The following is a 27,099-nucleotide window of genomic DNA, read 5'->3' as shown; positions in this document are numbered from 1 at the left end:
AAAGGAGATAAATGAAGACCGCCGTTTTCATAATGCAGGCGTACATTAGCTTTACGCTATCCATAATCTTAGTTTACAAATATCTTTCCTCCAATAGTTCGTACAAGCACCTGTGACGACACTGCACTGTAAGATGGTCGACATTGTATTACCCTCCGTAAATTATTCTCAAACTGTAGTTGAAGCAAGAAATTATCCTTATAGATAATATATATAATTTCTCACCAGAGGAAAAAAGTATATTAAAAGCTACAAAACAACTAATAAAGGTTTTATCTTTTGTTGTTACAAAAACATCATTTTCATGCTTTTACTATTAATATACAGTTGCGCAATGAGCCTTAAAAAGATAGTATCTTAAAAAAACTATCTGTTTGTTGGTTGTTATTAAGCGTAAATTCATACAACGAGCTATATGAGGAGTGTCTACCTCGAGGAATTGAAACCTGTATTTTAGTTATAAAGTATAAGATTAGCGCTGAGTCAACGAGGTGGGGATTTATAAAACAGTTACTATAACTGAATACTGGTGAGCCTAGGCTGAGTGCGGTTCAGTTGTTAATGTATAGAATTGTGGGTCTAAGATTCCATGGTTCACGTCCTGTTATGGTAGTCTTTACAAATATAACGGTCAAATCCCACTATTCGGCATGATAACAGTAACCTGAGACTTGACGATGTGTGTGATAAGTAGATGTCTTCCTTCTAGAATATCACTTCAAAATCCGAGACTTGTGTAAAGTCAAACAAACAAATTAAACGCCATTAAAGCCAAAGGATTCAAGGTTAGCGTCCCGTAGTAGTTAAAAAAAGATAACTGCACTTTGGAGCAATGGGTTTGCTATAAGAGTGAATAAGATTCATATTCCATTATTTAGTCAGAAAAATGTATCCCAATAGTTGGAGTAGGGTGCTATTGACTAGCTGCCTTTTTCTGTATAATATCAGCTCAAAGAGATGGCTAAGTGTAAATAACCCATACATACTTTGAGCAAAAATGATTGTATCAACAAATTAAATGTAGTTTTAGGCTTTAATCCATTATTCTCTATGTTACATTAACACTAATTCATATCACTTTAGCCAAATGTATTTTGTTCAAATGGCTCAAAATATCGAATCCTTGTATTTTCAAATTTACTTCTTGTTGTTTTTACCAAAAAAGTAATAGTTTGAAAACATGGCAGATTTTAGAGCTAGAGAATAATTTGCTGGTCTTTATTGTCAAGCGTTTCTAAAATCAAAACCAAAATAAATTTATTTTTCTGGGAGACAGAAGCTTAAAAAAAAAGTTAAAGCGTTTAAAAACAATAAATTTTCTAGCTTTATATAAATATATAATTAACATTTTAAAACCCAAATATACTAGTTGCATAAGTTTACTATTCTATCCACCCTCGGTGGCCTCATTAGATAGCTCGATGTGACTTTGCTATAAGAAAACACACACACACATTATCCACTCTAAGGTATACAAAAATAAATAAAATATAATAAATAATGTCTTACCTTCTTGAAGTCCGCCAGGGGACCAGCGGTTAGCTTACAGATTTACAACATAAAATCTAGGGCTTTATTTCTCGAAGAGAACAGAGCACAGATAACTCACTAGGTGCCTTTGCACTCAAAAACATATATAAATCAGCCTGAAACACGTGTTTGAGGGACACACATCGACAACACTAAATAAAACCAAATTACTTATGACAAGACTTTATTACAAGTTTCATTATTTCTATACGCCAAACATTCCTATAAAGCGAATAAAAGAATGTTAGTCCCGATATATAATTACGAATGTTGTAATTGTTACGAATAATGTGTCCCATAAAAACTTGGCTCTAGTTGTCACTGACAAAGAAAACAACAACAAAATCTAACTCCAATGAACTGATTTATCACAACTTATAAGTAACTGAGCATGTAATGCACCTATAAAAATCTGCTTATGCCCTACTAACAAATTAAAAAAATAATATATATGATTTCGTCAAAGAAAAACGAAAAACAATTTCCTAGGCCCAGTATGGCCAGGCTGTTAGGGCGCTCGAATCGTACTCTAAAGGTCGCGGGTCCGAATTCCTGTTACATCAAGCATGCTCGCCCTTTCAGTCGTAGGAACGTTATAATGTACAATCAATCTCACTATTTTTTGGTAAAAAGAGTAGCTTAAGAGTTGTCGGTGATTGGTGATGATTAGCTAGCTGACTTCTCTTTGATTTCACACTGCTAAATTTGGAACTGCAGTTTTGCGTGAAAGTCTAAATAAGCCAAACCAAAATTATATCAGATATGTAAGCTAAAATATTGTGTATTGGTACTACACTAGATGGACTTTCCTTCTAGTTTGTAACTAAGTTAAAAAATGTACATAATATTAAAGATAATTATTTTTGTCTGAATGCTTAGAGTTTAAATGTACAAACAATTCATTTTTTATATGCAGTGAATTACGTCAAATTATATAAAGTCAGCTCTAACTTTGGCATTTCGTTTTTCTATAATTTCTAACAAGGAGGTAAATTATAATTAAATTTTATATAAACTATTTTATTGCATGGAGATCATAGCTCTGAATGTTAATATAAATATTTATTCTTCTAGTTTAGGTTGGGCCTCAGACGAGGTATTTTCCCTAATTGAAGCACTCCTTGACACTATTCACTGTTTTTTCGTTTTGTTGAAATCTGGAAATTCCAAAATATTTTTTGTTTTGAAAATAGAAAGTCACTTATCCTCGTGCATGCGTCCTTCTAACTGTTGATTCTCTAGGTCCTTAGCCTAGACAACAGATGTGTATGTAATAATAGGTATACCAATCTGATTAGTAGTTCAAGGTGTTAAAATAATTGTATTCCAAGAAAGCGTTAGATTCGAAACACTTGATCTGTAAAATTTCTTAGAAGGTTTTAAATAAAAGAAGTAAACGCAAGCTTTCTTCTGTTTCGGTTTGAACCGTAAAACTCCTAGGGCAGACAAATGACTGGTTAGTGTATAATCTACATTGTCATTCTTATACCGAAGACGAGTAATACACAACGAAACTCGAATGTGACCCACTTTCAAATGGTTTTAAGAATACCCTATTCATTACTACTGATAACGGGCAATGCCATTAGGTATCGTTGATAAGTTTCGAGTTTATAACGTTAAAAATCTGGTTTCGATACATGCGGCATATAGCACAGGTAGCCTATTGAGTAATTTTGCGTTTAGTAACAAACAAACAAGTTACCATGCACTGCATGGGGTAACAAGCTCCGCTTGAAAAGCATTGGCAGTCAATCAGTCGATTAAGATTATTCCTGCCTCCACCCACTCCATGGCTAAATATTGAGTTTCGATATCCAAACGACAGACAAATTATTCCTGAAAATCGAATACCGTAGATGTATGTCCTGTAACTGTACTAAGTTGTTTAGGGAAACTTGCGTGTTGCTCCGGCCTGCCACCTGGTATTCACAATTATTAACTATTTATTATATTTACCACTAAACTACCGTTTAAAAATATTTTCATGAGCTACTTAAACTAGTATTAAAGTCTAAGTCATAGCTTTTCTAGTTCTCTATGCTATTTCTGTATTGATATTATAAATTTTAATATTACCGTAACATTTCATAAGCAAGTACGTTTTAACCGTACTTGGATAAAGCATAGATTAGTAGTTAGTATGTTTGGCTACAAGTCCAAGTGTTCAAGGTTCGTGAAGCGATGCTGTTGAACATGCTCTTCACTTTCACCTGAGGAAACATGGCAAAGTTAGAGTCAACTCGGTTATTTAATTCAAAGAGATACTTTCTGCTGGTTACCATCAAAGATATACTTTCTGCTGGTTACCATCTATCCTTCTGATCAAATGTTAAAACTTAAGGAAACGATACCTGAAAGTTTAGAGAAGCGATTTTGGTAAATTTTGATTTAAAATGATTAATTAGTTATTGTATATACGCTTGCCACATTTTGTGAGTACACATATTAATAGTATTTCCGCAAAACTTACTATAAAGACAACAATGAACGATACCAATGAAATCATCACACAGGCTCACGGTACTTCATTCCAGACCATTACAAATCATTTTCGTATATCTCTCGGAAACCTGAAAATGTGCACAGTTTTGGAGGAAACGTGACAATGTTACTACAGAGTTGTGCTATATCAACTATACGTGTAGTTTTATAGCATATAACATATTTTAAAATATAATTTATAATAATTCACTCTAGTTTTAGTATTTTATTTGGCATATCAATTTCAAACAGTCAAAAAAGTTGCATTTTTACATGCTTCAAACAGTACTAATTGTTTTGACCTAATCGTTCATGAGTGACAAAATCCAACAACGTCACAGTATAAAACCAAAACAAGTATGATAAGTATACTAATATCGTATGTTAGTGTTCTGTAAATATACCAAGAAAGATTTAAATAGGAATAATCATAGACCACTGTTTGTGTCCTTATACATCCTGATAGGAATGAAAAGTTTAATCTTCCACCTCCTTGAGAACTCCACATGTGTAATATCGCGTGTGAAATATTTATGAAATTTACGTTTTCACACACAGACGTCTTTATAACCCTTACACTTTAATGATTGTCTTTGTCTTTGAGAATCGTTGTTACATCAGTGTAGCCAGTATCGACAAGAGAAAAGGCCACCACGTTCTGACTGCAGCGAGTAATATATTATGTAATTTACATAAAAATATTTTATTTATCTGAGCTTAATAATTTCAAATAAAAACAAACGTACGTAATAACAAACAAAAATTATGATTTACTTTAATATTATGGTAAATTTTGATACGAAGTCATTCAATTGAAAACTGTTGTTTTTATCCACAAAAATAAAAAACCACTTAATAATATAAGTATACTATTTATAAATCTGAACCGAACACTGGCAAGAAAAAGTAATACACACAAGATAAAGGGCAGCTATGTAAGGAAACCTAATCTATGGTGCCAATGCAAAAGAATTTATATTTTCTTGAAAAATACGGTTTCCATTTTCCTGTAGTAATCTAAAATTTGAAAGTTGTTCATAATTCTACCCAAAACGACAAAGTCAGCTACTCTCAAAGTTCAAGCACAGCCATTCTGATTTAAAACTGTTGACCAAAAGAAAGGCAATTGGTCATTACCACCCTTCGTCTACACAGACTACATCAGTACTTTTTAGTAGTGTTGTGGGATTGACTGTTATAACACTTCCAGAGCTAAAGCATGAAGCGTATTCAGTGGCGCATTACAGCTCAAACCTTCATACTCCGGTCAGCAGTCCGACACGTTAACCACTAAGTCATGTAAAGCTTCTTGTATATTTCTCTTTCAGCAAACGTCGGGCCCGGCATGGCCTAGCGCGTAAGGCGTGCGACTCGTAATCTGAGGGTTGCGGGTTCGCATCCCCGTCGCGCCAAACATCTCGCCCTTTCAGCCGTGGGGGCGTTATAAAGTGACGGTCAATCCCACTATTCGTTGGTAAAAGAGTATCCCAAGAGTTGGCGGTGAGTGGTGATGACTAGGTGCCTTCCCTCTAGTCTTACACTGCTAAATTAGGGACGGCTAGCACAGATAGCCCTCGAGTAGCTTTGTGCGAAATTCCCAAACAAGCAAACAAACAAAAAAACAAGCAAATGTCAAGTGCGTTTAAATGGGAATTTTAATAAAAAGGAAGTTTAATATAAGAATGGAGAATTTTAGAATTAAGTTTACCGTTAATTAGTATTCTTAAAACATTTACACGTAGTTGGTGTAGCATAAGAAACTCTACTTCGTCAAATTAGAAAAGTGCATATAATTTTGTACTTGTCAAAACCCAATACATAGCGCTTTCAGATAAAGTCATTTTTACCTCTTTGCAACAGATCATTTTTCTATAACTTTGTCAGTAGGATTGTTTGTCTTTTTTATTATGATCTACTTAACAGTATTATTGTAACAATGGCTGCAATGCTATTCGGGCAAACAACGTTGCCATATTCGCTATTTCCATCATTTGGACAATGTTATTCATATACTCCCATATAAACTAATGAAAAAAACTTCAGATACCAGTCTCTCACATGCCACAAACTACAAATGTTTATCTGATGTGATTTCTACTCTATTCAGTTAAAAGAGTGGTTCAATAATCTATGGAGTTATTTATTGTTTTGTTCCAAACACTGAATAGTAAACAAGAACCAACTAAAAGGATACACATTCAATACTGTGTGGGACTCTGCTAATCAAGTTAAAAACTTTAGGTAAGACTGAATTACATTTCTGTAGTGTTGAAGTTAGATACAACTTTGTGATGTTCAGTTATTAACCATGCAGCTAAAACTATCTACAATATTGCAGATTTAGGAATTGTACTGCGTACAATAATTTCAAGGATGAACAGCAAAAGAAACACAAGTGAATGTGTAAAACAGTATATTTAGTTACAATTAATAGTTGTGTGAATGTTAGGTTACTGGCCATCTTCTGTGTTCCGTATAATGTTTGATAGAATGGTTCCAAAACATGAAGTTATAATGTATCACACCTTTAACTCATGCAAAGGGTCCAAACACTGTATTTGTAGCTCTAAGCTATGTAAGTCACAAACTATTTTAATGTACCACACCTTCAAATTATACAAAGGCTCTGCCCCCCGCTAGTACAGCGGTATGTCTCCGGATTTACAACGCTAAAATCAGGGGTTCGATTCCCCTCGGTGGGCTGAGCAGATAGCCCTATGTGGCTTTGCTATAAGAAAAACACAAACACACACAAAGGCTCTAAACATAATACCCTTAACCTTAAGCTACGTATGTCACAGACTATTTTAATTAACATATAGTGTGTTGAAAATTCCCAAACTGATAGCAATACATATGCAGTATCGATGTCATTCCTTTAATCAGCTCGGTCTATCACTAAAGAGTGGTTTACAAGATAATATCTAGGAAATAGAGACTTCTAGTCGTCGCTGTATGCAACTCTTACCTGTGTGCGTGTGTGTTTTCTTATAGCAAAGCCACATCGGGCTATCTGCTGAACCCACCGAAGGGAATGAACCCCTGATTTTAGCGTTGTAAATCCGGAGACTTACCGCTGTACTAGCAGGAGGCCTCTTACTTGTCTGAAAGGATTAGCATGTTTACGATCTCATCACATCCTGGATAAACATAGATGTAATCAACTGTATTATCGAACTGCCAGGAAATTCTGAAGAATTACAGAAGCTCATGAATTTAAACTTCATAAAAGTTGTTTTGGTTTTAATAACGCATTTTCCGTAATTCAGTTACGAAGGAAGAATTCAAAAATAATATTTCTTTTCTATCACATAAAAATTTGTTTACAAATAGGAAAGAAAAACAACTTTTACTTAGGTCAGCTTATTATTTATTTGAAACAATGGACACTTTTTATTATTGTGTTTGAGTTCTAGAACAATCAATAAGACTCTCACGTCGTGATTGATATAGAGAAGTCTATATCCAGTGGTTGTCAGTATTTTAGGCACAACAAAATTCGACCCAATTTCATTAAAGATGATTCACTTATGTAAAAATACATATGACGTTTTGTGAATAATTTGTAGGTGATAAAGAAAGATTGATATCATTTCCGGATTCAGCGTACAGGAATTACCGTATAACATGTAAATAGTTCAAGGCAATAAAAATATCGCAGGCCTGTAGTATTCAATTATGCACAATAAAAATATATTTTCTTGTAATTACATAAGAATAAAATTATTATTAGTACGACAACTTAATAACCCTCGGCTAACATGGGTCTTGATTGTAAGTTACACATTAATTTAGAACTTACACTTAGAAAAAATGTACATGTTTTATCCTGTAGAACTTCAGTGATTTTATATATTTTTCTCAAAACGTTATGTGTGTTGTTCACTAATGTAAATAACGATACACAGATTTACTTATTAAACACTCTTTATACTAAGTAACTTTGTGGTCACTCTTTAATACCTTTAGATTCAAAAACAAGATTTTGTATTACAAGATGTATTTTTGGCCTTTCATAAAATACGTGTGTGTTATATGTAAAAGTATATTTTAATTATAGATGTATGCGCCAATAAATACATCATACCATTTATACTTTTATCATTTTTTATATTAATGTAGCTGCTAGTTAAATTAAACATCTTACCTAATCACATTCTTTTTACGTAAATGATAAATGTATCCGGTAGGTAGCTTTCTATGCTACGTACCAGAAAACAGATTAACATCAAAGGAAATAAATGATAATGAAAATAAAAAATGAGACAAGGGCGAAAAATCAGCATCAAATCGTTAAATCTGTTTTCGTCTATGATTATATACCTATGTTACATCAGACGGTTACTCAACACTTCCGTAATTATGTTTTGTTAGTTTGTTTTAGAGGAAAACAACGTTAGGCTATCTGCTGTGACCACTACAGGAATCGAACACCATATTTTAACGTGTAATCCGTAAAGTTACTGCTGTCTCACCTGAAATAATTATTGAAAAGAGAACAGAATTATGTTATGGATACATGCGCCATTAAATACATGTTCTTTCCAGCAAAAGTGTAATAAAACAATGTGACATTTTACAATGTATATGTATATATATTTGGAGACAGTAATTACAAGTGACAAAATCACGTACAGCAGTTCATTTATTAAGACTGTATTTTGTGGTTAAACGAAAACAAATAGAATCGTGCGTCTTCTATATAAAAATATTAATTTTACGATGTAAAAGTTCGTCGAATAAGAAATAAAAGTTTCTTAATATGGCTTTTCTGAAAGAATAATCATGTAAGAAAATTTTGTCAACATGATAGTTATGGATTTATTCTATGAAGAAAAACTATTTATTATTGCATTATGTGTCTGATTTTGAAAAGGGATTAATTTTAATGTCAATAATGAAAGAAATATCCAATTCAGAATTTTTATTGTGTGAAGAAATAACATAACGGAAATTTCGTCAAATATTGCATGATCCTTCATTGAATATCACGATATACGAGAAATTCTTGAGACAAAAAAATTTCCGAAATCAGGAAGTTTGTATTTCCTTTCCCGAATCCTATTACACAAAAGATTGAGGTTAGAATCGACGAAGGACAAAATTCAGCATTTTAGATAATTTTATAAACCTTCATTCAATCATATTGAAAAACAGAGAAGAAATGTATTAGGTTGTTCAAAAATAAATGTCGTTTTTGAACTGCGAAGTTTAGAAAAGTATAAACCAGTGTTGTAAAACATGCTTTAATCAAAGTAAACACCATTTGCTTCAACACACTTTTGCCAACTTGTGACGTTTCTGTTTATTCACCTGGTGTAGAAATCAGTTTCTATGACCTATAATCTCCCTGAAAGCTTCTTCTAAACTACCTGGTTTTGAAAGCGTTTACTGTTCAAAAAGTTGTCAAAGTGCTTGAAAAACCAAAAATCTGTAGAAGAAAGGTATGCGGAATAAGGTGGATGAGGCAGAACCTCGATTCATTCAATTTTTGAAGTATTATCTTTGACAAGTCTCATAACGCCGATTTTGTTGAACTTCAATCAGCTCATGCGGAATCCATTTGTCCAGTGTTTTCGTCTTTTCAATCTCACTTAAGTGGTTGGCAATGCTTGGTTTGCTTGTGTCTAGATTTTGTACAAGCTCACTTACTGCTGTGAGAGGGAAGCTGTCTCAACTGCTTCCCTTGATGTGTTTTCATCTAAGGATGGCTTCCTTCCACGACCTTCGGGATCTTCAATACTTTCATCTCCATCTTGAAACCTGTACGTTTAGTAACAGATCCATGGGCATAGTTGATACACTAATGAAAAAGTTGTAAGAAAACAACAACCAAATTTCGACGGTAGATTTCAAATCCTTCAGTTTTTTTAATGAGCTAAACCTACCTCAGTGGTAACATGTGCTTAAGACCGAAAAGTGCAAGGTTCGTGCTGCTATATATCAGCAATCACGCTCTGTATTTCCAGTTGTGAAACGTTATTGCCGTGAAAATGAAGCTTACTATTCAGTAAACAGTAGCCGTCTGGGCGGTAGGTACTGCTGACTGGTTTAATTTCCTCAACAGTTTTGAATTTTAAAAAATACTATAGTTCAACCTTGGAATCTTTCTTTGATGTGATCATTTAGCTAGTGTGTTGAATAATATGTCTTTCACATTGAAAGCACCAGATATCAGTTTTTAAATCGTTGTAGCCTTAGAAGCTACTTAGATTAATAAAGTTCTTTGTTAACATTAAATATGGGGCACGGCATGGTCAGGTGGTTAGGATAATCGACTTGTAACCTGAGGGTTGCGAGTTCGAATCCCCCTCACACAAAAGGTGCTCATCTCTTCAGCCGTGGGGATGTTATTATGTGGTATTCAATCCCACTATTCGTTAGTAAAAGAATAGCCCAAGAGTTAGCGGTGGGTGACTTCCCTCTGCTAAATTAGGGACGGCTAAAATATAGCTTTGAGCGAAATTTAAAAAACAATAACAAATGAAAAACGCAAGAAAAAAATAGACAAGCCTTGTCTTTAACAATTATTTTTTTGTCAGCGAATCCGTAATGTCAATCGTAAGTGGCTTCAATTCTCCAATTTTTGAGCAACCTTAACTTTCTTTTAAATTTTATTTCGTTTGTATTTTTTCTTTATCAACAGCTTACGTGGGAATTTCAAATAGTTTTGTTGAAATAATGAGAAGATAAAAAATAAATGTATAGAAAGATAAGATACAACTGCCACCGACTTTTTAGATAAACTAGGCCATAGATGTAAGTAACATCATCTGCTGAATCGATGTCACTGAGTGAAAACAGATGAAAATGTGAATGATGTGTATTTTCAAGTTAAACCTCCATATTTAGATTTGAAAGATTGTGTTACAAAAAGTCAAGTATAGGGAATAATTCAGTAAGTTGATAATACATAGATAGATTATCTTATTAATGTTTTCCTTACGAAACTTCTCAACGCACATTTGATGAAATAAAACACGTACAAATTTATGCTAACTTATGTAAGCCTGGCATCAGATGTTGAAATATACCTTCTAATAGGACATAACAGTCACTTATGACGTGTCATGCAGCGAGAAGAAAAAACTGTTCATTTTTCATCAAAAGTTCCTGGTTTATAACTGAAGAAACAGTTGCATATTTCCCCTAAAGTAAAATATTTCTTTTTACTTCATTATTTAGCATAAAATTCTGCGCACGTATAACACACACTTTAATGTTTGAGATTATAAGTATAAAAACTAACCGTATAAATAATTCATGTTTTTGTTTAAGCAACTTAATTAAAGATTACACAAAAGTGATGACATTTTTCCTACACAATCCATATATAAGACCAATTTTACAGTTATGGTGTTGGAAAATGTCAATATAGGTTGAATATATTCAGTACCATTTTTTGAATAATGTTTATAAAATTTGACGTCGTTTTCTTTTGGATTTTTTTTGTTGTTGTTATTAAGCGTACACTACACAGTAACCTCCCTGTGTTTTGCTCACCGCAGGGATCGAAAACATAAAATATTTACGTTATAAGCATTTCAGATTAACATTGTGCAAGCACAGAAACCTTAGTGGCTGATACTAATGAATAGGGCAATGGTATAAGTATCATAATCGATAAAAAATAAAAGTTACAGAGTAAAAAACATTATATTAAAAGAATTTTGATTATTCATATCAACAAGTCATGCGACAAACAGCCGACACAAAGTTGTAGTGGAAAGGATTGTATCAGAATTACATTTTGGAACTGTTTCACACTCTGTACGTATTGTAATGCCACTGAACATTAAGTATATAGAACGATAAAAACAATATTTAGTGGTTGTCAAGGTTGTTCAGATTATAAATAAATTGGATATAATGTTGGGAAATATTTGAGTAAACGACAAACATAATGTACTCTTCCTTCCAACCTCGATCTACATATATAACTGGAATTCTTCTTACTGGGCCAGTCCATCCGGTATTTTCGTAACAATACGCCTACCATTTACTTATAATTCTTTAAATATGCCAAAATCACCTTGAAAACACATAATCGAGATTCAGGAACGTCCAGGCATAGCTAAACCCAATTTACATACATGGCCTCAGAATTAAGTTTTATATTAAGCTTATTAAAACAACAACATACTCCAACGACTGTGGTGACCAGTGTACAATAATGACGAATTAAAGAGTATTAAGTTTCTCCTTTGTAGCGATTAAAAATTGAGCTCTGGGTGATAACCTGCTACTACGTAACTGGTAAATCATCTACGTGAGTTGGTTTCTAACGAAACGTTATACCTGTGTTATTTCTGTCGCCAGAAGTCAAGCCTGAGGTTTTAACCTTTTTAAAGCTGCGAACGTACCGTTGATCCACTAGACATTTGTGTACGAAAGCACATGTTTTGTTTATAGCAAACCATCGGGGGCCATAGCTTTCGACTACGCTTTGGATCGACATCGATGATAGGTAACAGGGTTACAACGTACCAACTCAACGCATTGTCGAAGTAGCCAATCAAACTTCACGTTGCATAATACATTTCAGAAAGTGCCGCATCCGTTATCTTCTATTTCATAAGAAACTATAGATATCATAAGAGACTGTATAATTCATGATGATGAGGAATACACTTGAAGTGTATTCATAGTAGATACGGTTGATATGGGCGTAGAAAACTTTTATTTGAAAAAGGACAAAACAAATAATGTTTCGACCTCCTTATGTCATCATCAATGGCAAACAAACATAGGAAATAGCTATGTGTAAGTTGTAGTTATTGTGTAAATATGTGTATTATACAGTGGGAAGTATTATCTTCAGTTATATTGAGGTATAACTTTCATTTTGTGGACATAGAGACACCATGACAAGTTCCACTGGTATTACAGTTTTATATGGCAAGGTTTGTTGAGAGAACGTTTGGAAACCGTGCAAGAGTTAGTAGTTTATGATAATCTCTTCATTATCGATTTTGCTTGCATCTCGGCTACCATACCTAGCTCTAGAACTGCTAAAGTATTATAAATACATAACATACCATATTATTATGGCATTTAATTAGTGAATCTCGTATAAACCACCAAGACGGATACTAATACAATTGTATGTGTGTTTGTGTTTTCTTATAGCAAAGCCACATTAAGCTATCTGCTGAGCCCATCGAGGAGAAGCGAACCCTTGATTTTAGCGTTGTAAATCCGTAGACATACCACTATACTAGCGGGGGGTGTAATGCAATTCCGCTGAACAAACTGATGTGTCATTTGTTAATAAGTTTTAAGTCAAAGACTTAAAACAGCGTAAAAGAAATTTAAACCACATTTTTAGATATTTATTAGAGTGTTTAATTGACATAATATACATAAAATAATATCCACAGTACTTATACACTAAATATCAGATTTCAATACTCGCGGTAGGAAATGTGTAATTAGATAGCTTTGCTCTTAAACGCAAAGCAAACAAACATATTAAATATATTCATATGTCTAAGCCCCCATTTTCGAACTCATATGTGGAACCTGTTGTTATCTTACAGCAAGAAGTCCAAGTGGGCATACGAAGATAACAATGTTATTTTCCATTCAGTTAGACACAGATATTAAATTTTATTAATTTAAATTGTATTTGACCCAGCGCTACGGCGAATTAAGGTTTGAAACTATTATAAAACACCTTTTCAATTGGAGAGATGCTGTTCAAATAGAATCATGATAGAAAAATTGTTATACTTTGATATTATTGAAGAACTAATTTCTTCCATGGATTTATCACTAATTGTGTTATGTTCTTTGTTATTAACAGGCCTGATTTACTGTGAGTGGCACAGCGGCACGTCGGCGGACTTCTAATGCTAAAAACGAAGTTTCGATACGCCTGATGGACACAGCACAGGTAGTCCATTCTATTGCTTCATCCTTAGCTATAAACTAACAAAAGAAAATACTATATAAACTTGAAAAACCAGCCTTTGGACCTGATGTTCAAGTTCCATTCGATTTCTTGATTGAAGGTGTGCACTGATAACAGAAGTTCCAAAGCCTCGATTATGCTTCACAGTCACATCAAAACATCCGAGTTTCATTCTCAATGGAAACCTTTCACTAGCATCCAGGAAAAATCACTTGACATTTTTCTGATAAGAAACCGAAGAAACACCAATACAAAGTACAAAACAACGTATTATTCTTCATGATAAATAGGAACAATCCAATGAAAACAAACTCATGATAAATAGGAACAATCCAATGAAAACAAACTACTAACACATAAAAACACTTAAAATTTACCGGCGCACTCAGTTTTGGATGGTTGTATTAATCTTGATTAAATATATACAAGGAAGAGATTTATTATATCGATTTTTTAAAATATTCAATAGGAAATTTCCTGAGTTCTAAAATAGCTTTTATGAAATATTATTTTGTATAATCAAATATTTCAAGTTCTGGTCATCCAAGGTGGTGTAATTACACTAAATAGCTTTGAAATTAACGTAACCACGTTAAAACAGATTAAATAAAACTTTTTATTCAAAAACTCTGTTAAACTCTTTTGATTTTATATATGACAATAGGGTGTCATCTTCTGTCCACTTTTAGTACTACAGACAGTATTAACAAACATTTTAAACGGGGATGTATTACGTTGTATAAATGGGTACTCAAACTAATAAAAACACATATAATGTAATGAAAATAACAACAAATTTTCAAATATTTCATTAAAACCGAATAACTTGTTATGATGGTGAAATATAAGTTGTATTCTAGAATATTAAAAGTGAATCTTAGGCTTTCGAGAAAACCCACTTTGAGAGAATTATATACGTAAAAACCTGACGATGACCGAAGAAGGTCGAAACGTTGTTCGCTTCTCTACGTAAAATATTTTCTTAACCCAAACGAGCCGTTTTTACATATATATGAATCTTAGGCTATTCATACGTAAAAATATTTTAGAATGGAAAAAGATTTGCAGATTTAAACCATCAACACTTTCTACCTGCGAAATATCGCTCAGAATTAGTCTTATGCATATAACGTTATAACTGAAACATTTTTCTCACTTAAACACAAAGTGAAACGAAATTTAAGACTGCTAATTTTAACTTCGTGCGTCATGTGAAGGTATTAAACTTAAGTAATTACTAGAGGCATCTAGTTATATACAGTATTATATTTTATATAATGCTAATATACGAAATCTAATAAATGTATTCCCCTTTACATGCGAAAAAAAAAAGAATGTCTGTATTTTTAGTTTTAAGCTACATATAACTTGTTTCCTCTATATCAGTTCTGTGCGAGGGGATTCTTTAATCTACAATACAGCCTTTGTAATACGTAATAGATGGATAATGATGTTTTTTTTTCTCATAGTCAGCGTAATGCGTAATGTTTCAAAATATTTGTACATTCTTGAAATCGAAACTCTGAAATTTTGTGAAACACTCAGAGATATCCTTTTGAATTACACCTTAGGCCTCCCCCGTGACGTATGTCGGTATATGTCTTTTCTCATTTGCTGAGTATTCGTGACGCTAAGCAAAAGGAAGGTTGATATTCTGAGAAGAGCTTATCGTCTTCTCGTGGGTATAAAACCAAAGAAACTAAATGAACATATCAGTAAATGTAAGAAGAAAATCGATTTACTGCATGTTACGAATACATTAACCGCTAAAGATTATTCGGCAAAGAAACAGCGACGGCTTTAGCAGATAATTTAATATAAGATATTGACTAAAAGGTATGTGTACTTGTTATTATTCAAAGTCATATACAATTAAATAAGTCTCTATAAAAAGCACTAAATCTATTCATGCTTTAAGATGTAATGTATTATTGAGGTAATTTAAAAATATATATATACACACATATACACACACTTTCATTTTTTTATACACAAAGTGGCAATATAATATTTATTCACTGGTTTCAAACAAAGAGTTTCATGATAAACAAGTTTTCTTACCTTATGTAAAAAAAAAAAAAAAAAACATTAGCAAGGCTAGCCTGAGTTATAAAATTAATAACACTTGGTTTCTTCCAGTCCCAATTTCTTTAGTGTTAGGTAGCAATCACCTTACATGTTTGTCACCTGTTATATAAATGTTGAGGCAACTAAACAACTTAATATGTTGTTATCAAAATATGCAGTTAATGATTAATTTTTTTAAAAAATTACATTTTAATATACTGAACATTTAGTTAAACGAAGAAGATGGTATTACGAAACATTGGCTTTTCTCTGGTGGGTCCCTAAAAGGTCTACAGACTTACAACCTACAAATAAACAAACACCTGGTGGTGATCAGTTTAACAAACTTGAAAAATGTTACTGCAGGAGAAAAATAACTAATATTTCCCAACAGTGAAATTCGAAAACTTGGAAGATAATAATGCACGGTTCGAACCATGTTACTTGTAGCTTCTTTATGTAGTTATGAGGGACAAGTAAACAACAGCGGGAAGTTTTTAGACTCCTGTTATATTGTGGTATAACTTTCATTTTGTCGTTAAGAAGAGGTCATATATTAATCGCCTTGTCTGTAGATTAATTGTATTTCTTGGAATGTGAATTTTCAATAGTTATAAAAATATCAATTCTATTAGCTTTGTTATATACGTCACACTGCCATTTATTAGTTGTTATATCAACTTAAGTTGTTATGTTTGTTGCATTAAATCACATATTAGCAACTTTATATGTCAAGTTTAAGGTTGTAAGTTAGCATAAGTGTTTGTTTTATATTGTCGATTACGACAAATCATAAGTTGTGAAATTTAGTATTTGCAGCAATTCGTCTGTATAGTATGTAACTTTTACTTTCTACATAGTCTTGTTAACGATATGTTGTCAAATGCTATTATGATGTTACATTCTCACGTTTGATTATATGTTAGCGTGTGAAAATAGCTGTGTTCACTGCGTAAAATCATAAATTAACGAGGATTAATTTGTATGTACTTGTTGAATTGTACGTTACCATTAAATTATTTTAGCATCACGATGAAGGCTTGGTATGGCTGTGTAGATAAGGTACTCAATGCTAGGATCGCGGGTTTGAATCCCCGTCACATCAAACATGCTTGTTCTTTCAGCCGTGGGGCGTTATAATGTGAAGGTCAGTCCCACTATTCGTTGGTAATAGTAAAGCCTAAGGGTTGGCGGTGGGTGATGATGACAACTGTCTTCCGTCTAGTCTTACACTGAAAAATTAGGGACGGCTAGCGCAGATAGTGTAGCTTTGCGCGTAATTCAAATCACGCTGAAATAGCAAATTTTAGTTGCTTTATATATTGTGTTGTCCAAACATTGTTGAATTGTGGTCGCTAAGTCGTCTTTGCGCTTAAAATAGTAGCATGTCGGGTGAGAAATTGTAATTCACTTTTCAATAAAAAGTATGCTTTTTTAATTTATACAGTAAGGTTTTATATCTACCTAAACATCACATAAAATATTAGTACAATATTTAAATCTCCAATAAATGTAGAAATTTCATTTACAAAGTCTAAATAGACAAAATTTACAAAGACATCTATATTTACAATGTATGACTTTCATCAGCGAATAAACTCTCATATTGCCAGATAAACTCACAGTTGCTAAGATACAACTGATAAGATCGTTTCTGAATTAGCGTATTGCCAAATAAAAATTCTCAGTTACCAAGACACAGTTGACACGATCGATTCTGAAGCTTTTGACATCGCACAGAAACGTTCCATGGTTGGTTCGACTTTAATGCACTGCAACTATTAAGAAAAAAGTGTTTGTGAATTTTTCCATGTAATTTTAAACAAAATTAAAAACTGTGTCACAGAAAAGGCTGGAAAAGTCAGTTACCAAAAGTCATTACCATAGCTGATAGTAAAATATCATCTTATTGAAATAAGTAGAAAAACAATTTACAACAGTTCTAGGCCAGTACAAACACCAGTAACAAAAGCATAAGGTTTATATTTAAGCCCAGCGAAAATGTTGTTGTGTCACAAAAAAATTACATTTACATATTAAAATTAGCAATTTAAACATGTCTGACCGGACCAACTATAAGACAGTTTCATGCAGTTTGTAGTTCTTTACGAATATTTTGGCCTTTTTTTAGTTTACATAGTATTCATGCCTTTTAAAAAAGACAAAATCTTATAGTGTACAAAAAAAAAACATTTCTTAATGGCACAGCGATATGTCTACAGACTTACAACTCAAGAAACAGGATTTTGAAAAATACAGAATCTTATAACATACAAAAAAAACAAACATTTCTTAATGGCACAGCGATATGTCTACAGACTTACAACTCAAGAAACAGGATTTTGAAAAATACAGAATCTTATAGTGTACAAAAAAAAACAACATTTCTTAATGGCACAGCGATATGTCTACAGACTTACAACTCAAGCAACAGGATTTTGATACCCTTTGTAGGCATAGCACAGATAACCCATTTCGTGTAGCTTTGTGTTTAATTACAAATTGTTGGAAAAACAGACTTTGCTAATCATTTTCCATAATATCAAATCCAAACATTTCGAAATATTTTAATTAGTTTTTTGTTGTTGTTGTTTTTTCTACAGAACATTATATGTATATTAACGTATTTGATAACACATCAAAATGTCTAAGCAATATAAACTAGAAGGAAATGAATCGGAGGATCATAAATACAGATGCGTCACTAGACATTCATAATATTTGGAGCTCGGACCCATAGACACAAGTACTTTAAATGTTTCAGTATGATAATGCCTCTGTTCGTTTTATTCTGATGTTTTAAAACACCAACCCAGGATTAAAGGCACTGTCAGCCAGTGCCTAGTGTTGCCACCAATCATACGTCGATAAACTCATGTGAGCAATAATGAGGCAAAACGATAGAGCAGCCCTCAGCAGGAAATTCTGAAGCAAAACGATATAGTAGCCCTCAGCCAGAAGTTCTGAGGCAAAACGATATAGCAGCCATTAGCTGGAAGTTCTGAGGCAAAACGATATAGCAGCCATTAGCTGGAAGTTCTGAGGCTTATAATGTTAAAAATGGTCCATTTTATAAATGTTAAGCTTAATTCCTTCCAGTAACACAACAGACTTATAACGCTAGAATCTGGGTTTCGATACTCGTGGTAGGCAGAGCACAGATAATTCTAGCTTTGTGCTTAGTACGAACAACTAAACAGTTACGCTTAATAACAACGAAACCAAGCGATATAACACTGTGATTGTAAGAATGTGGGTCTGGAGTACTAGAAGTATATCAGTTTATTACACATTAATATTACATCTTATAAAATGAAAATTAATAAGTTCAGTTGTAATGATTTAATTTGAGAATAGCTCTACAGTCATGAAAGTCACTCAAAATTATCATTTTGTTATTGTGCTTGTTAAGAAATACCCTATATTTAAGTACTGAAAACGCTTTATTTAATACATGAATAAGTCATTCAATGTTTTAACTTGCATCAGGGAATAGAAATGTTAAACAAGTTAACGTTAAGATATTTCTAGTTGGGCCATTTTAAGACTGGCTCACCTCAAAGTTTGTACATTCTGACAGGTTTTTTTTACTCTTCTCTATATTGCCAAAGACAATTTTTACCTAACTGAAGATGTATGTAGATTTAGTATTGTATTATACTTTATCACACATTATTATCACGCCGGGAATGATTTGTCTCTGAACTTCATGTTCTCATTGGCAAGTTAAACATTTAATACTTTATTTACTAGCATTAACACTAGATGGCAGAGTAAAAAGTTATCAATGGTGTAACACAAAAGGATTCAAAATGTATTTCTTACTTTTATGAAATGTTAACAGTCATCATTTAGACAAGTTTTGTTTTATTTTAATGTCATGTTGTCATTGGCATTTAATATTTAATAATTTATTTACTAACATTAACACTAGATGACAAAATGACTAATTTTATTTGCTTATTTAGTTTGATTCTTTGACCGATGTTTAATGGCTGACGTGAGATGTTACATTAAAAACAGATCAACGCAAAGCTCTCATTGTAATAGAAATAGCTTTTGTTTGGTTTGTACCTACAGAACGTAATCGAAGAAAAACTGGCTAGGGCTATATAGGGAAAAAGACTGGCGGCACGAACTGCGTGAATGGTTGTGGTGTGGTGTAGATATCCTCGCCACTTACCTTCAGTTCTCCTGTGGTTACCGTCACCTGAAGTGAGGTTGCGTATACACTGCGCTACTACATGTAGTAGCAAGTCGGTCGTCTTGACAGGAAAATCTGTTCAATTGGCTCAGTGAAACACGCCTATGTCCAATGATATTAAGATTTTATCATAAAAATGGTTCGATTGACGATGAGAACGTATAGTGACCATGTTTACAGTTTCATAAACTACCAAGTACAAATATAGAAGATGGGAGAAGACGGTAGGTAGCTAGAATTTTACATTGTTCAAAATGGATAACAGTCAGGACGGTTGTTGTGTAGTTTATATTGCTGTTGAAAGCAAGTACATAAACTTTTCATCACCAGATATGAGCAAGGTGACTACAGTGATGGATTTATGTAAAAGCCAATCCAACAGGTTTAAATTTATTCTACAAAATAGTGCTTGCATTAAACACAAATCCCAAACCTTTTCTTACTCCGAGTAACATTTTCAGTCGAAAACTCTCACTGATTTAATTCATGATATTATATTTATCTTTATGACAATAATTTAGAAGAAAGTGCGTTTAGCGTCCTAGCTGAAGCGTAACACGCATGCGTCAAATAAAGAAACGGCAGCTTAAATCTTATATGAAAAATATCTTTAAAACGTCATTATCTCATTGGTGGTTAGTGTATCTGTTTGTCTGGGCCTTGAACTGTTTATAAAAACAATTATAGAAAAGTTATAGACAGACAATGCTCGATGATCAACGGCGATATTTTACGCAAAGAAAACGCATTTTGTTGTGGATTCATCGAGTGACGCGCGTAATTATAACTGACTTACTTTGTTTGAATCGTTAGTCTCAAATGGTTGAGTTCGTTGGTTTTTATGGACGTTTTCTGTTGATTAACAGTAGGGATGACAGAGTATTTAAGATATGGTCAATCTGATTGACATATAATAACTTTTATTTTGCGTGAATAAATAGCATGCAAATAGAAATATGGATAGTGTACATATAACTGTATGAAGTTAGAGTTGTGTTTATTTTGCAAAACATATGATATTCAAACAAAATATTTTACGTGTGTAAGAAACTGGAAACTACTATTCATCTGTTGAGGAAGATTTCATTGCATTTCTGTTTACAGATTTAGTGTGCACTAATCAAATACCATGGTGAACGGGTGGTTCGACGCCTTCAGAGTAAACGGAGGGCCAACACTCTACCATGTCTCCAACAGGACTGCGGTCATTCAGGATATCCGGAATGTCATCATTTATATCACTTTTACAACTTTCTTTGTCGCCTTTCTCATAGTCTTCCCTGGGATTAGGAAGGAGGTGAGTCACTTTGTCTATTTTTGTTAATAGCGCCTCTATGAATGTATATATAGGGAGAGGGGGTTTCTTTTAATTTGTTTGTTGTGAATTTCGCGCAAAGCTACACGAGAGCTATCTGCGCTAGCCGTCCCTAATTTAGCAGTGTAAGACTAGAGGGAAGGCAGCTAGTCATCACCACTCACCGCCAACTCTTGGGCTACTCTTTTACTAGTGAATAGTTGGATAGGCCATAACTTTATATCGCCCCCGCGGCTGAAAGGGCGAGTATGTTAGATGTGACAGGTATTCGAACCCGCGACCCTCAGATTACGAGCCGAACGCCTTAATCCACCTGGCCATGTCAAGCCTAAAGGATTTCGTCATCAATCCGTATTCCCAGGGGATCACCCTCCCAACTACGAACCGGGTTCGGCGTTGCTTAGCTTAGGGGATCGAAGGAGAACCGGCTCTTTCAACTTGGTATGAACGATGACATGGTTTATTCTAGAACGACAAAGTCAATCTTCGTAGTTTAATGTATTATTTACTCGTCTAAAAGAGAATATTAGTTGGTTTGCCGAAAACGATAAAGAAAGAACGATTAATTTCCTATTTTACTTCTTTGAAACGTAAATGCAAGTTTGTATTAAAAGTCAAAAGTTTATTACTTCCTAGAAGATTATCGATAGTAAATAATTAATTATTTAACAAATGACATGTAAAATTACTAGTTTATTTTTCACAATGTTTTACTTACCAAAGCTGATGCAATGAAATAAATGACACTTGGGGTTTGGATGAAAAAACCATGTAGTTACAGCGACTTCACGTACACATTGAAAGAATAATGTATAATTTATTCAAAACACCGATAAACTACAATTATATCATTAAGAAGTTTAAGTTGTATAAAGGTAAATAGTGACGTACCGTAAGTCACACGTCTAATGCTAATCAAAATTAATAACACAATGTTTAAAGCATCGCTTCATAAAATGTTATTTCTTCACTGTGCGACTAAAATCGCATTACGACTATCATTATGGGTACAGCCAATTGTAAGAAACTTAATTCTTTTATTACCAGAAAATTCAGTAAAGTCGCACGAAATAAAATTTTTCTTACACTACAGATTTTCAATCGTTCCAGTTTGGGGTTTTCCTATACTCTTTGTAAAATGGATAATTAATAATTGTTTTAACAAAGGAAAAATTGATATCTTTGACCTGTTTATATCGTTATCAGTAAATTCTTTCTCATCTATTCTTAAAATTAATTATTTGATATGAATAATAACAAATGTCGTGAAACTTCCCAAAAAATCAAGATTTATAGCACAACCTTGCAAGTGTCCAAAATAAAGATGTCAAAAAGTAGTGCTGATTATTGTTCATTACGTCTGTCACTCCTTGTTCCGCTAATGCTTATACACTTATGTTTGTTCATCGTAATCAGAGCCAATATTCTACTGAAATCAAACCTTGAGTTCTGCTATAAGTTACAATTAATACATATGTAAGAGAAAAAGAAAATAAAAGTACCCCCTCACCAGAAAAAAAAAAAAACAACAAGCGAGAAGATGATCTCTTGTATCTTTGTACTTTTCATATTTCGTAAATTTCTTGAGTTTGCTTTCACGGTATCGCTAATTTTCTTGTCACAGTTTCATGAGATGTGTGATTAAACAAACATCCAATAAATACTTTTTTTGTTCACGCGTAATATCATAGAGGTTTATGTGTTAGTAGAATGAGATATATGCCCTCGATATATGCGCCCATATAACTATGTCTGTAGGTTACACACGTGCATTTTTTATGCTTCGACTGGCAGATTGCGGTAAGGTCACATCACAGCAGGTCTAACTCACCTCTTCTGGTAGTTCAAGTGAAAGTGTCGCGCTATCATCGGTGTTGTGCAACATGGTGACATACTCGCGGTTTGGTGCGGCATGTAGGCTAAAGAAAAATATTTTTATTATATCATTTTGTCCTCAATCTTGCGAGCTAACCAACTTATATCAGTCAGGACATAGTCCTTCCCATTGTTAGGCTAAAAATCAGATTGGAGTAAAAGTATGAAGTCACACTCATACATATAGATTGTCCATTCTAGTTATATAAGATGCTTCAACGCCAAATATGTCTCATTATAGATCCGCCATCAGTTTATTTATGAAGTATCAGGATTGTGTTCGCACTTAGCATACAAGAATGAAACTTTGGGTTTTTCACAAGATTCTTTTGGGTCAAACTTTCTGAGTTTTTCAGATTCAAATCGAATATTTCGTGGAATCATTAATAAAATAATAAAGATAATGTGTTTAAGTCTTGCTAATGTAAATATAAACTTAACAGTAAAATGTGTTTGCGGTACAGGGGAAAGTCAATATTTGACTGTCTGCATTGTATCCACAATATTGAAAAAGATTTAAAGAGTAGTGAAAATTAGCTAATTCGAAGAGAATTTATTGGCTGAGATAAAACACAGAAGTTATGAGGTCATAATGAAGTAGGAGTAACGTAAAAACTGACAGGTGTTGGTCGGGCATAAGAGCTGTTATTAAACTTTCTAACTATCTAAGGTTAGAAACATCTTCCTGTTGAATCTATTCAGACTATGTAACTGAGAATATGCAGGAACTTGCATTTTCGTCCTTATTAAACCAAATAAAGATATTTCTAAGCGATTTTCCAAAAATATGTTCAATAAAGAGTGACGAAATGTTATTCATTTCATGTTAACAGTGGTATAAAGGTATAACTTTGTGACTTTGAATAATAGATCTTTCAATTCATTTCGAAATATTTCAAATAATGTTATGTACTGTATTCTAAACTTTGATTACTAGTGTACTTCAATTAAAAAAAACTCATTAAAATATACAAATGTGGTGGCATAAGGAACAATAACCGTCTTGTCTAACATTCAATAAGAATACTACTAATAAACTAATATATTTTTTGTTGTGTGTTTTTCTCAGAGGCTGACGACCATTGTCAGTGTAACCATCAGTCTTTTTGTTGGAGCTGTAATTCTTAGTAAGTAGCCCTTAATTTGTTCTAATTTATACATAATAAGCTATATTAGTAGCTTATAAATAAACGAACTGATACATTACTATCATTAATCAGAGTGAAATCGATGACATATGATACCTCAAATATTGTCCTTCTTATAAAACCAGCCAATAAAATAAAACAAACTACAATAACATTGTAATTCGTTACCATCATGATAATAAAGATCGGTGAATAATGATAATATGGAACAAAATTGTTTTGACATAACTGTGATAGTTCAAAATGTGACGAGCTATTTATCCCTGTAACCGTTGTATTTGTTTTATTGTCGTATGGCTTGTATTTGTGAAGACACAAAAACAGTAAAGGTCGCATAGTCTGTTTTTTACCAAAGGTATTGAATAGCAAAAGTCAAAGACATCATCTAGCATTACTCTTAAATCATGTATTGCATCCAAAGATGTTCCGTAAATATTTCTTAACAGATCAGGTCATTCTTAGGTCATTTGGATGATGATCGAGTGTATTTTGCTTTAAGACATGTTACGACATAATTCTGTATACACATCTATTTGCCCCCCCAGTGGCTCAGCGGTATGTCCGCGGATTTACAACGCTAAAAAATCGGGTTTCGATACCCATGGTGGGCAGAGCACAGATAGCCCAATGAGTAGCTTTGTGCTTAATTTAAACCAACAACAATAAAACAACAATACATCTATTTGTCATGCGTGTGCCCTGAGTGGTCCATTAATTCAATTACAAATCGTAAACAAATTCCGTACTTACTATTAGTCGCTTAATTATACCGCCCGAGTTACATTTATGTAATAGCACCACCTTTTTCAATATATTTACAATACTGTAAGTTACGTCAAAATAGTGCTAAGTTACTGCAACAGCTGTTGACTGTTATTAATACCTTTTTTAGTGTACTTACAATAACGTAATGTACGTCAGAATACAGCTATATTACTGCAAAAGCAGTTAGTTGTGTATATTATTACCATATACAATAGGAACACTAAAAATTCTGTTACGCATGCTCCGGCGCTTGCAGCTTGGGCCATTCACTTCGACTCGAAGTGAAAGCTCATTCTTGAAGCGAGTTCATCAACCGGTATGCTCATTTTCAGAGAATCGTTGATACTGTCTCGTGTGGAAGCCTCGCTTGATGATGTAACGTGTCATACGCGACAGTAAAATCACTCTCTCCATTAAGTTAAAATAATAATAACTGTACTACTATATTAAAACAAAACGTATATCGGCACATAAATAATTTGAAATGGAAGTACAGTTGTGATGGTCAAATATATGTTTTCAACATAATCCTCAAGTTAGTTTTGTCATGAAGAGGTCTGAATTCAACGTTTCAAGTATGATGAATTTAGTTTAAGTTGTCATTGACAGCTTGGAGAAAGGGCAAAGAAAGAGGGTAGGAAATGATACGATGTTATGTGACTAGTTTTTAAAACGTATTTTCCATATATCCGCAGGGAAACTAAAAATAGACTGTACCTTATCCTTCCTTATTAGAGTTTACCTAAATAAAATGGGGATCAACCTTAAATTGTTTTAAATGTTAAATTACATGAAAATAAATCTATATGACAAGAGTTTCCATATATTGGTTTTGAGTGAAATTAAACACAAACTGAAATAAAGGTGTTTTAAAACTGTATTGTAAATTCTCAAAACAGTCGAAATTTTAAAGTAATAAAAATTAACGTGCAAATTTAGTTTGCACGTTAAAATTTACACGTGTGCTCGGCACTGTCTAGTTTTTATACCGTCAGCTGTGCTTCAAGTTATGCCATATGCATAACGTGACTGACACCACGCTGGAAACCAGAAAAAAAATTATAACGAACCCCTCATTATTTAGAACTGATAAACTGAAAGTTATTTATAGTACTGTATATTGAATAGAGATTAAAACAGATACAGGGATTTCTTAAATAGTGAGCCCGATAGACTCATATGCAAATACAAATAGGTTACTAGTGGTTGACAGATAGATTGATTGTTATTTATGCGATTGTTTGTTTTGTTTGTTTTAAGTTAAACACAGAGCGTTTTTAGCGTTGTAAGTCTGCAAACATACCGCTGTGCTACATAAGTGGGGAGTATTTAGATGAACAGGGCTTTATGTGACACAGGGGTTGAATGGCCACGTCTGAGACTCAAAATTCAAGCGTAGCCCTCCGATATATAGAAATGCTGACCAAAAGAAGAGTAACCAGTCAGAATCACCCGCCGCCTACGCTATTTTATTATTATTATTATTGAGTAGGGAACTTGGCCATCACTTTTGTAATGCGCTCACAGCTGAAAGTGCGAAGAGTGTTGAGCAATATATTCCGGGTTTTAACGTTTGACCTCTTGACCTGCATCACGATACACTAGCCTATTGTCTAACTCAGACTAAAAGGTATAGATTGCTATTTCAAAATTAAAGTATCATCAACATTTGGCACGGTACGAGACCGTAACAGGGTATTTTACCAAGTGTCCACCTTTGTATATAGTAGACGTATTCACATTTTCTTGTACATCGACAATATTAGTTAGCCACCTCACTGTTCATTCCAGTTTTCTT

The 27,099-nt window shown here is 33.3% G+C and overlaps 1 protein-coding gene across 2 annotated transcripts in view; it reads left to right on the top strand.

The window, feature by feature from the left end:
* Window positions 1-15,624: 15,624 nt before the first annotated feature.
* Window positions 15,625-27,099, top strand: part of LOC143233860 (dual oxidase maturation factor 1-like) — a 35,573-nt gene continuing 24,098 nt past the window's right edge. Inside the window, exons 1-3 of one of the 2 annotated variants that reach the window (XM_076470664.1) lie at window positions 15,625-15,763; window positions 21,303-21,495; window positions 24,458-24,515. In XM_076470664.1, the coding sequence (XP_076326779.1) occupies window positions 21,328-21,495; window positions 24,458-24,515 (226 nt within the window). In that variant the 5' untranslated portion in view covers window positions 15,625-15,763; window positions 21,303-21,327. Of the gene's footprint in view, window positions 15,764-20,283; window positions 20,423-21,302; window positions 21,496-24,457; window positions 24,516-27,099 lie in introns of those variants that run through there. The other variant, XM_076470665.1, reaches the window with a different exon arrangement.

Source organism: Tachypleus tridentatus, chromosome 12 (genome assembly GCF_004210375.1).
Source record: "Tachypleus tridentatus isolate NWPU-2018 chromosome 12, ASM421037v1, whole genome shotgun sequence".
Taxonomy (NCBI): domain Eukaryota; kingdom Metazoa; phylum Arthropoda; class Merostomata; order Xiphosura; family Limulidae; genus Tachypleus; species Tachypleus tridentatus.
This window is presented reverse-complemented; position numbering and strand designations above follow the sequence as displayed.